The sequence below is a fragment of the Merops nubicus genome, unplaced genomic scaffold (genome assembly GCF_000691845.1).
Source record: "Merops nubicus isolate BGI_N331 unplaced genomic scaffold, ASM69184v1 scaffold3464, whole genome shotgun sequence".
NCBI classification, from domain to species: domain Eukaryota; kingdom Metazoa; phylum Chordata; class Aves; order Coraciiformes; family Meropidae; genus Merops; species Merops nubicus.
Genome location: NW_008603429.1, coordinates 51,036 through 63,066, shown reverse-complemented (window position 1 = coordinate 63,066; position 12,031 = coordinate 51,036). Strand labels below are relative to the sequence as shown.

Genomic DNA, 12,031 nt, shown 5'->3' with positions numbered 1-12,031 from the left:
TCAGTCATTTCAAATTTGGCCAGATCTACTGATAGAAATTTGTTCATCCAGCATGAGCTTTTGCTGAAGTCAGTATGGTGCCATGTAGGCAGAAGGGTCCTTAGTAATAAATAGGTTTTAATAGAGAATAGCTATTTAGATCGCTGTGTTGGCACAAACTAAATCAGAGAGCTCTAGCATCCACGGATGAGCTTTGTAAAGCAAATGGTAATTTTCATCCATGTATGTGTTTGTGACTATATACATATTCAATTTATACAGGCAGTGTGAATCCAATCAAAACTTATCTGCAGTCCCACTAACCTGGCCCTGCTGCCTTTTTCAGGAGAAATGCCTAAACTGAACAAAGCACAGGATTAGAACTGGTAGCAATGGCCCTTGCGCGGCTGGGTTGCGGCTTGTGGGTGGGCAGGAGAGGACATACACTTGTGCTGCCTTAACCCGTGGTGTAGCCGCCTGGTGGAGGCAGAGACAACAGGAGCTTGCTTGCTCTCTGCCTACTACTGTTATTAATAATATCTTTTAAAAGGCCAGCTTTAGTGAGTTCAATTTGTGCTGTAAACGTACAAAATGAAAACTGGATAAATGGAATGTTTCAAACTCTTTCAGGCTACTTGATAGGTTGTTTCAGATGCGTACATATGTACAACAGTGTCTGCCCTAGCTGATACAACCACACAAGGGGTGAAGAAGCTTCCTCTGTGCATTGTTTCCAAGGCTTTGGTGTGCAGCAGACACATGACATGAACAGGGAGATATGGTTATGGCAGATTGCAGTCCCAGGTTCTCTCCGTGAACAAGCACCCTTGACTTCAGCATTGCCCTCTGTTTGGTCAGAAATAAACATGCCCAAGGCTCAGAGTGAGATCAGATTTAAGAGAGAAAATATTAGAGATTAATTGTAAATTTGCATCCTTTTCTTCATGGCAAGCAATTACTCTGAGGTCTGGCTTTGACAAGCACGTTCATGGGCTACAGCACAACAGAAACCAGAAGTTCTTGTTTGCTATTAACAGAGCCACAATCAGTATATATTTGTATTTTATTGATGTGGATGCTAGATCTGGTTCATTTTGTCTTGTTTTGTACGATTTAGCATCATTCCTGTTAGTATATCCCCAGACTTATTTGTTTACATGTTTTTCTTCCCTAGCAGCCTGTCACCAATTAACTGGCCGTACAGTCTGGCCTCCCTTCTGCCCTCTTGTCCCTTGAAGCCACTTTATCGTGGATGCTCCTTTGTAGTGAAGATCTGAAATCTGGAACTGCACTTACTGCAGCACAGACCACCTCTCTGTGTACATCAGATGTACAGGATTGATTTTGCTTTCATATTCTGCATGCCTAAATATTTTATATTCAAAAGCTGGTCTCAACTGCCATTATATTTGAACATTATGCTTCAGTTTGACCTCATTACACATGAGCCATTATACTTCCATTCTAGATGATATGTGAAGCTTTGCTTGTTTCAAATGAGAAACTTTTACAGTAAATGAGTACTTACCCATATTTGGTATTCTTTAAAGAAAATGGGAACCCCATGCATGCATCTAATGGTGGAGTCCATGGAGAAGGTTCCATGGAGGATTATTTTGAAACTGTTGCCATATCATGGCTTTCTCACATTCATGAATGCTGACTAAATATTTTCACGGTCTGCAGCAGGCCTACCCTCTGCTTTTCAGCTTGTGATTTTTTTCTCCCTTATTGCCTTTTCTCCCATATTGGCTTTTAGGAGTGTAGCTAGCTTTGCTGCCAGTTGTCTGCTGAGAGCAGGTAACTCAGCAAAGTCTGCTTTCCTGGACCGTTCTTGGAATGGTGGCTTCTTGTTCAGATATTTAGATGCTGCTAAACTTAGTAATAACAATTTTGTGTATGTTATGTCTTATATGCCATAATGTGGTAATTGATGTTTTGGTTAACATGCAAAGCCTCATAATAACTGTGTGTTTAAAAAAAAAAAAAAAAAAAAGTTGAATTTTACCAGCTGTAATGATGAGAACAGTAACAATAATGTTTGATAATATGTATTGGGATGTGACAATGTTCTTCCAGACTTTAATACGTTCCACATACAAAAAGTAGTGCCTTAGGTTTAGCAGAGGGGTAAGCTGTATTTTTACCATATTTTATTTTTTTAAGTCCTAACATTTCTAATATTACTCAGACCTGTTTGTTTTACTGTGATTAAGTCAGTTGGACAAGGGGAAGAGAAAATTACAAGTCAGTAAGTAGAAAAGGTGTTCTCTTTTGCTGGTGGCTGTTGGGGACACCATCCCCTTGCAGGCTGACCTGCTGCACATATACAGATGGTACAGGGAGGGAGACAGAGCCTTGAAGTGCTCTTCCATTAAGTCTGGATTTAGATGACTTTAAACTACCAGAGCACTTGCTGTCAGTACATTCTGTAGAGATGAATTAGAAACACTTTCTATCTAATTCGTAGGATTATTTCTCCCCTCTCTTTCTTCATGTCACACTCTAAGAGCACATTGCTCAGGTGACCAATTAAAAACATTTTAATTTCCCAAGACTTTAGCACCTTATCTGCTAAGGGCCTGGTCTCTTGCAGCACAGAGACAGCAGCACAAAGTCCCTTCGTCAGAAAGGCCTGTGAGGATGGGGTGGGTGTGCAGGAGGACATAGGCCTCGTGTCGTCTCTCTGCAGCAGAGTAAATTGTCTCGGTTCTCCGACACTAACCAATTCACCTTCCCACACAGCCTGTGTCCCTATCCTGTTGAAACACTGTTCCCTCCCGTTAGAAACACTCTGTTTGTTGTACGGGTGCTACTTAAATTTTAATAGAGTGGCTAAAGTGCATGAATAACAGAAGGAAATCTCTTACAATCTTTAACTGTTGTGTATTCTCATCTTTTCTTTTCCCCACACCATCTCACCGTGTTCACCTCCCTTTGTTTGTGTTATGTCTATTTTAGATTGTAAGCTCCTCAAGGCAGGGAACTGATGCTTCTCAACTGTCTGTAAAGCACCTTTTACAACTGTGGTGCTCTTTGAAATATCAAATAATAATAAATATTAGAATCCATTCCCAATGAGTTAAAAGTTTTATTTGTTTTTAATGTTTTAGCAACAGCAAGGGTGGCAGGCCCATATGACACCATGTAAGGAAGGTGCTCAGAGGACTGGGGGTGACGATGTAAGAACCTGTGTGTTGCTGGGCGAGCAGGGTTGCTGTCTGGCTGTCCTTCAGTGCTTGACTGCTCCTGTGGACTGCTGTTGCCGATGTAACCTGTACAACCATCCCTCATTGCTTTCTCTCTCTGTTGTCTTTGATAGCAGCGTTCCCCTTACCAATTCCCTCATCATCACTCCCGTCTGATCTCCTCTCCGAGCAACTTTGAGCACATCTACCACATGACTGTTAATTCAGCCGAAAAATTCCTCTCTTACGATTCCATAAACCCTGCATTTTCCCCGCCTCCACGCTCTGTCCTCGGTACTGCAGACTTTATGACTCTGAGGGTATGAACGGCCGAGTCAGGTGTTCGCTCTACTAACACTGTGTGGTTTTCCTTTTGCCTGCCTATTAACATGGGAGAAAAACCCTTGTAAGCAGTTTCCTTCACCCCTTAACTTTGCTCTGTCCCAGCTGATTTATTTTCTGCTATCAGCTGTGGTCTTCCCACAGCTCTGACATGCCAAGAAACAGGTACTTCATGGCTCTAGAAAAAAGAAAAGAAGTGTGGGCTGAACATTTTGCTATGAGAGCAGCATTTTTAATCACCAGAAAGGATGTGGGAATTCTGAATGAGAAGTTCTCTGTTCCACAGCGCTCATCCTCCAGCGGTCAGTAGCGGGATGCTGTGTGTCAGGTCGCAATCTGTCTGTGTTGGACCAAGTGTTCAAACTGTTTGTTTATGACAAAATCATGTGGAAAGCAAGAACTCTTACACAGTACTGTACACAGGTTGAGAGAGGGACAAGTTTCAGACAATTTCTAGGTTAAATAAGTGAAATTAGAGCACGTACAACCAAGATAAAAAATTAAAGATGGTTGCTGACATGGATCCTTTTGATCCTGGTAGTTTTAAGCAGAGGCTGAGATCAGACACTGTTCTGTAGATAGCCTTCCAGTTGGAATGTAAACTGGGGGGATGGAAGCAGTCTTTTCTTTCTTCTTCTCTTGTGCATGCTGGCCTGACTACGCGGGGGTTACTAGGTCCTGCAGAAACACAAGCCATGCTAGAACAGGCACACAAGTGCATGTTGTGCATTGTAACTGTGTACCGTGCTGCAGCCTGCAGTCCTGCTTGGAGTGGATTCGCAGATAAATGGGGAATAACCTGTGAGGTAGGTGTCTGTGAAGGTGTTTGGTTGCTCAGGGTTTGTGTGGGTCTGAGCCATGTCCATTGCTGTAATGGAAACATGGCTGTTGGCTTCTGTGGCCTTTGGACACACTTCAGACACACGTGGCAAACCTTCACTGCCAGGCTGCTTTGAGTGCCTTTCGGTTGCTGTTCTAGGTCCCCATCGCTGGTAAGGTTTTTGGATACAGACCTGCGTACAGCACTAGAGAGAATTTAAAAACGTGGGAGGATAGTAGTCCCTTTCGTATGGCTCCAAAACAAATTTGCAGAGCTAAGGTTTGATTGGTCACATGCATGGTCATGTGTCTCTGCTGTGAAGTGTCCCAGCTGTCACAACCATTAGCAGCATTTTGGAAAATGTGCCCTGTGATGACCTGTCTGCAGCCATCCTGGCTCTTCTGGCAGGAGGAGAGATGCGAATACACAACAGGAGTGCTCTCTTGAAATGCAAAACAAAATACTAAGCTGAATTGGAAGTTGTTTCTCTCTTAGAGGGTCATTATAGGGTCATTGAAGCTGTATGTTAGTTCTGGTTTTAACATGTTTTTTTTAATCCAACTGTACTATAAAATTTTTTGTGTTTAATATGCAGTGATGTGTCACCACACTGTGACCTACCCTCTACCTTCCCTTTCTCATGTGGGCAGTCTCACAGGGATCAGTAAGGAATGACCTCTGGTGTTTTAAACAGTAACTCTTCATTTTTGCTTTAGGAGCATACTTCATCCTCATGTTGCAGCTTACTAGCATAAACTGGAGAAAAAAAAAAGTGAAATAGGCAACTTGGAGCCTCAAGAACTTGTACCGGTTAGCTCCTTAGAGCACTAGATGTTCAGTCTTGTGTGAAGAAAAGCATTTGTCTCCTTTGTGACTTGAGGGAAGAGGTGCTGTAAGCTGTATAGAAAGCAAGGCTGTGAGTTTGGTTTCGTGTCTGTGCAGCCTCCCTTTGTGTTTGGAGATTTTAGTGCAAGAAGGGTCACACTCCCACCGAGGGGACTGTGGTCCCAAGTGCGGGTGGGATATTGGAACCAAAACAACATGGAATCCGTAAGGGAGTTGAAAAATGACCCGATAAAAGTAGGCTTTTAGATGCTGTCACATGAATTCATGGAAGAATTAAAAGCTCAGCTTTATATTGTAATAAACAGAATACTACAACAAAACAAAACAACCCCAAACAAACCAAACAAGCAGCAGCATGACGGACAGAGCCCCATGGGTGAACAGTTTCCTACAGATGTTGTAACTGTTGGGTTCAACCATGAGGGCATTGTTGCCCCGCTGGCTGGGGAGGCAGTGGGGGTCGAGAGCTGGGGCAGCCACGCATGGACAGAAATGGGATGTACTGAACTCATTTGGGGTTCTCACCCTATTTCACAGCTATTAACTTTGCTCAGCAAGCAGCTTCTCTGCTGCTGGCTTGGTTTTGGGTTTTTTTCTCTCATCTTTCTCCATCTGGGTCAGCAGGGAGGGAGGATTTTCCTGCTAGGTTTTGAATTGTTGCTCTAAATGAGGGGGTTTTGTGTCTGTCTTTAAGGAAAGCAAGCTCAGGTTTCCCTTTTTTTTGTCCCTCTTCTTTCTTTTTAACTTGCTGCGTTTTGCTGCTTTGATAACTACCGCTAATAACTGCCATTTCTTTTCCTTTGAATCCCCTTTCTGCATCACGTGCGTATCGCTTCCACGGGTTTTGGTCCAAAATGCCAGGGTCTCTGGCATGTGCTTATCTCATTTTTTGAACAAAGAACAATGAGAGAGTTGCTTTGTGGAGAAACTTTATACAAGGAATTACATGGACTTTGCAAACTGAAGTAATGAAAAATAATTAGAATACAGTAGTAAAATAAATCAAGTCTTTTTGAGGTACCCACCCATTCCCTCCTTCCCCTGATGCCTCTATGTTGTCTGCTCAGTCATTGTTAAAGGGGTTAATCGCCTTATCATTAAACATAATGGTTCTCTTTGCAAAATGAACCACTGTAGGTTTCTGCAGGTACAAGAGACCTTCCCTTCAGCTCCAGTGTCTTGAACACAGCGCACACATTTGCATGGTGCTGAACTTGGCTTTCCTTTGTTTCTCAAAACACAGCAGTAACTTACTCCTTACACCATCAGTTCGTTTACGTACAGTCAGGGGAGCCTCTGTTGTTTATGTACAGCCAGGATGCTCATAATTTTCTCTGTAGCCCACATTGTTTATTGCATGGTGAAGGACACAGAAACAGAAATTTTGTGTTTTGTACTACAAAATAGGTTAGTTGATCACATTTAAAAAAAAAAAAAAAAAAAAAGGGGGAGAGGGAAGGTAAGCAAGGGACAGCAGTGTGATCCCACAAATTATTTCAGAGACTTTTTTTTAAGCCTTTAGGTATAAATCCTCATTGAGAATAGTGCAGCAAGGGATAAGAGGAGAACGGTTTTTCATTGGTAAAGGTCTCTGATTCTCTTCTGTGGGTGTTTGAGAGAGATCTGGGAACATGAGAAATTTTAATTGTTTCTTATTTGATGTGTGTTAAAAATCAGCCATTTCTATCCCACTGGGAGAATGAGAAGCGAAGGGTTGTCTGTAAGAGCAAAGGGGTCTGTTATAGCAATGACTTTAAGGATGATTCTAAGACTGGATTGACAGCAGGTTGGTAACAATTATCTGATAAAGTTTGAACTGTATAAAATCTGTTCATTACAAAGCCTCTGTTTGATTATCCATTTTAAAATACAGATGGAGAAATAGGTAGTATATGAGGGTCTCTGAGAATAGCCTTGTGGGGGGTGGAATCCTTGTTCTCGTCTGACATTTCCATGACATCTTAGCTTAAAAAGGCATGGCGGTTGCAACTGTTGTTTTATGTGTGCCTACTTGATCTCAGACTGAGGATGGGGAAATAAATTGAATATAAATAGGAACAAATGAACAGTTACTGCAGGAGGTGTTTTGTAAAATGAAAATAAAGTACTGCTCAGAGCTACCTGTAGGGTTTTTTTCACGTTCTGCGTCTATAAAGGTTCTCTAAACCTAATTCTAGTCCATGCTAGTGAGTTTAATAGTGTGAATCATGTTAGGGACAGGATGAAGTCTCATATTTAGCCAGAGATTAACTGATACACATGGGCATTAGAAAGTCCCTCTATGCCTAGAAGCCAGCTCATCTACAGAGAGATGGGCTAAATAGCTGAGAAGCCTTTTCCCCTAAGGTCAGCTATAAGTTAACAGAAGCAGAAATAAAATCTCTCAGAGCTCACTTCAAAGCACTTCTTTAAAGACAACTTATGCTTAAGGATCTACCTTACCCAAGCAGAGAAATTGTATTTTATCTCTTCCCTTAGTAAGGGGCCACTTCAGTCCAGTAACTTGCCAATTTGAAAAATCACACTGGAACTCTAAGGAGACAAAACAGGAGTGATAATCAAAATAAGCAGAGAAACAGTGGCACGTGCTCTGGCCATCCCCTTTGAGCAGGCTGGAAACAGGAGGCTGGTTCTCACTGTGGCTCAGTGGGCCTGGATCTGGAGTAATGCTGTTAATACCTTTGGAACTGCATAAGTAATTGAAATACAGATAGATCCTCTAGGTGTCCATAACTCTGCAGGCATTAGGGATTAACATGGTTATTGCATAAAGTTGCACATGCATGGCACAAGTGATGACATCAAAGAGCGACATTTTAGTAAGGCCCCTGGAAGCTTGTGTTCAGAAACAATGCATTATGCCATAAAACTTGAATATATCTACAGCAGCTTCATTAGGCTTGGAAACGATCCTTTCACGGATATTCTTGAGTTATTAGACCTACTCTTTCAGTGGTCTGCATATGTCCATGTAATTCAGCACTTCACTGTTGCGCTGCGTGTGCTTCCAGTCTCTGCACTAAACTGCAGAATATTATTTTGCAAATCTTGCCGATTTCCTGCCCAGATAATTCAGCTCTGGTAAGGTGGGCTTTTAACGTGTTTTGGGGCCTCACTTCGTAACACCCAGGGCTGAGCCAGCAGTCAATGAGTAAACGTGTCCCTGTGTGTGTCTGCGTTGCAGAATCTTCGGCCTCAGGAAAGTCGGACCGTGTTCAGTGGCTCTGTCAGTATCCCGTCAATCACCAAGTCCCGCACGGAACCAGGACGGTCGATGAGTGCGAGCAGCGGCTTGGCAGCACGTAAGCAAACAGAACTCTTCTGCTTTGGGGTCTGTGCACAGGTATTTCAGGGAAAGTGCCACCTGCATTCCTTCTATCCATACTGCCACTAGATAGGATTTTCAGAAGTGATGATTGATTTTGTTCCTGTTGAGGGTGAGCACAGTATTTCAATCTTGCTTTCAGAGGAGCACATGAATAAGCAGCTTGCACTTTTGAGAGCCCCGTATTTCTCAGATTTTTAAAACTGGTGTTAGAATTAAAATTATATTCTTTCCCTTTGGACTACTTTGCTCCTTGCTTACATGGTTTCAGTCAGTGGCAAGTTATTTACAAGCTCCATGGTTATAAACTTTTTGCTGAACTGTGGAGCGCTCTTGATGCCTCTCTTGCTGCCAGTGCAAAGAGAAAGTAGAAAACTGGCTGCTGGTATGGAAGAGTTGCATTGTGTTGGAAACGCCATTCCTAGCACTGCCATGCTGCCTTTGTGTGCCAGAGTCAGCACACTGGCCTGTGCCAAGACCAAGCAAGAGACTAAATAAAGGAACCCTGTGAAAATAGAGGCACAACTGGTGTCCCAGCTTCTGTAGGTTTGGGGATTTTTTTTCCCTTCCTGTGGCACGCACCACGTTTCCTGCACATTGCCAACTGCCTGTGTGTCTGCTGTAGTCTGTACCTGCTGGTACAACCCTCAGGAAAGAGGTCACTGGCACCAGGCTGCCATTGCAGCAGTTTCTACAGCTGCTATCTTTGTGAGGAACATAGCGACTGAGTATCTGTTGGATAAAGTGTGCCAAGGGACAGGCTAGAGAAACCCCAGGAAAATCTGCAGCTGGCAGCAGACAAGATAAAAACCCACACAGCCTGAAAGCCATGAGCTCTGAGCATCTTGGGACATGCTGGAGGAACGCAGATCTAACCAGAGAAACAGCTAACAAACTTCCCGTGCTTTGAGTGGGCACCTGTAACACAGTTCAATTCCTGGGTGCTCCTCAGGCTCGTCTGCGCAGAACGGCAGCGCTTTGCGGAGGGAGTTCTCCGGAGGTAGCTATGGAGCAAAGCGTCAGCCGATGGCATCGCCCTCAGATGGGTCCTTATCCTCTGGTGGCCTGGACCAGGGCAGCGATGCACCGACAAGGGACTATGAGCGAGAGGTGAGTGACAGGAGAAAGGGGAGAATTTAAGTGCGTTGATAAAGATGACAAAGCTAAATTCTGTCGTGCGTTTGGCTACACATTCAGGAGTCATTGACAATGAAAATTTTGATTTCCTGTATTTCAGGCTGTCCTGACTAAAGAATTGGGTCAGACTGTGTCAGCTCGGGTCCTGGTATTTAACACACAGAAAACCCTCTCTGAGCTCCTTGCCCAGAGATATGTGGGTAGTGAAAGTTCCAAAAATACCAGCCTAGTAGAGTAGCAGCTTGACAGTGACCTATCACAGCTTGAAGTGGTGATACCACTTCTGCCCTTTATTTGCAAAGACTCTTAAGCTACCTTAGCAACCATTTCACAGGAGACACTTTGTACTCTAGTGCCTGAAGTTAAAAAGGAGTAATTTAAGAATTATCATATAATAGTTCCATTTGGAGTAAAACTCAATTTAGTATTTTATATTTTACGAAGAACAAGACTATCATTGTGATAGAACTGCAGTCCTGCCTTGTGCTAAACTCAGTCTGTCCAACCAAGAATGTACATGGGAGGGTTCAGTCTGAAGCTGGCCAGCAAAACTTCCCCAAGCCCATTGTCTTACCATGGAGTGAGAAAATCAAGTGACCACACAGGCCTTCCATGGTACTGAATACATCCTTTCAGGTGAAGCTGGAAGGCAGCTTTCAACCCAAACTCAAGCTCAGATATAGTTGCGGCCTACTGTACTCTGGAAGCTCCAACTGGAGTAACTTGATTGAGATGCTTTGAATTAATATCCTGGGAGTGACATAGAAGAGGTAGCTGTGATGAAGCCCATACCATAAAGATTCCTCAGTTAGTGCAAGAGCATCTCAGATCATAACTTGTGAAAAGGAAGGAGCCGTTGTAACTTCAAGGCAACCTGAAGTTGCACGTTCTGCTGATGCCCTCGGCAGCGTGTGGACTGCAAGCATCCCACAGGTGCTGTGTCCTTATGACAGAGTCAGTTATGCCTGCTGAGAGCAGAGTGATCTGACTGCTTACTTTTAAGTCTCCCCAGAACGGGAAATTCTGAGGAAAAAAAACCAAACTCCTCAGTATTTTTGGAGACAAGGAAAATATATGGAGGCCTTTGAATCCAGTCACCTGTTGCTCAGACATCCTTAGTCACTCTCAAACTTGCTATCCTGTTACTAATTGGTGTTCTTGTGTGTTTGGCTGCAGGACTCTGACTCTCCGAGACACTCTACTGCATCAAACAGCTCCAACCTCAGCAGCCCTCCCAGCCCAGTTTCTCCTCACAAGACCAAGAGCCTCTCCCTGGAGAGCTCTGACCACGTGAGTTGGGACTCATGAACTGCTTCAGCATTCAGATTTGACTTCACAGAAGCTTGATGTCCCCATGGCTGTCCCCTTCACTTCGTCCAGTTCTCACCTTCATCATCCTAACCCTCCCCATTCCCCATCTGAAAGTGGTCTGGGAGTGGGGTACAGAGGAAGGTAAAAGCTGGTCATCTTCAGCACCGCTCGGCACTGCCTCACCCTCCCTTCCCCAGATCTGACAGCAGCAAACGAGCAGAGCTAGGGTGTCGGTAAATACCAGATGCTGTAGATTTGTATTACTATTGGTTTCATTTTTGTGGTTACAGCTGCTTCATTTTTAAAGAGATATTTATCCCACCCCCACTTCTACTTCCCAAAATGTAGCTTAAGTAGATCAGACCAGTATCAAAAAGAGAAAATTCAGAGGGATTTTGTTATCACACAATAGCTCATCGTACTGTATGAAAGTAGCACAGAGACCCCTTCCCCCTCATGGGGAACGATCAGTATGTCAGAGGCACATAAAAGCTTTCAGCCACCACGTTTGAATGTCAATCTGATTGTCGCCAGCAAATCCTTATTGATTAAAATGATGCATATTTTACTACAGTACAGAGTTTAAATAAATAACGCAGATGTTAGAGTAAAATACGTATGTATATATTCAAAGAAAAAAAAGCATTGTGTATGCAGCAGAAGATGGATGCTTATTTAAGAGAGCCTTTAATTTAAGATTTGTGTTGTCCCTGTTTTCATGCTCAGTGATATACAGACTCGGAGGCCTGGCCTACAGCCTCCCGTTCCTCTCGCGCGGCGCCCGCTTCGCTGCTGGGGGAGGCCCCGCGGCGCTTCCGCGGCGTCTCGGCGCTTCTGGCGGTAGCATAACTGAAGCTGCAGCCCCTACCTTCGTGTCAGTCCCCACCCTTGCAAAAACGACAGCAGTTGGAAAGCAGCCCTCTGCCCCAGCAGCGAAGGGGGCCCGGCGGCCGCCCTGGTGTCGTGCGTGCTGGCTGTGCAGCTGAGGAACCTTGCGGCATGCTACAGTAGAGGTCCTTCAGGCAGCGAGGGAGTCCAGTGCAGCGGGATTCAGCAGGAAAACTGCTTCCCTGGGTCAGCCTT

The 12,031-nt window shown here is 43.9% G+C and overlaps 1 protein-coding gene across 1 annotated transcript in view; it reads left to right on the top strand.

Annotated features, from left to right (window-relative positions):
• Positions 1-11,561, top strand: part of LOC103771349 (serine/threonine-protein kinase MRCK alpha-like) — a gene marked incomplete at its 5' end in the record, with an annotated part of 45,156 nt that extends 33,595 nt beyond the window's left edge. The window contains 3 exons of the mRNA XM_008938642.1: positions 8,360-8,477; positions 9,453-9,610; positions 10,814-11,561. Of these exons, the coding sequence (XP_008936890.1) occupies positions 8,360-8,477; positions 9,453-9,610; positions 10,814-10,945 (408 nt within the window). The remainder of the gene's footprint in view (positions 1-8,359; positions 8,478-9,452; positions 9,611-10,813) is intronic.
• Positions 11,562-12,031: the final 470 nt, after the last annotated feature.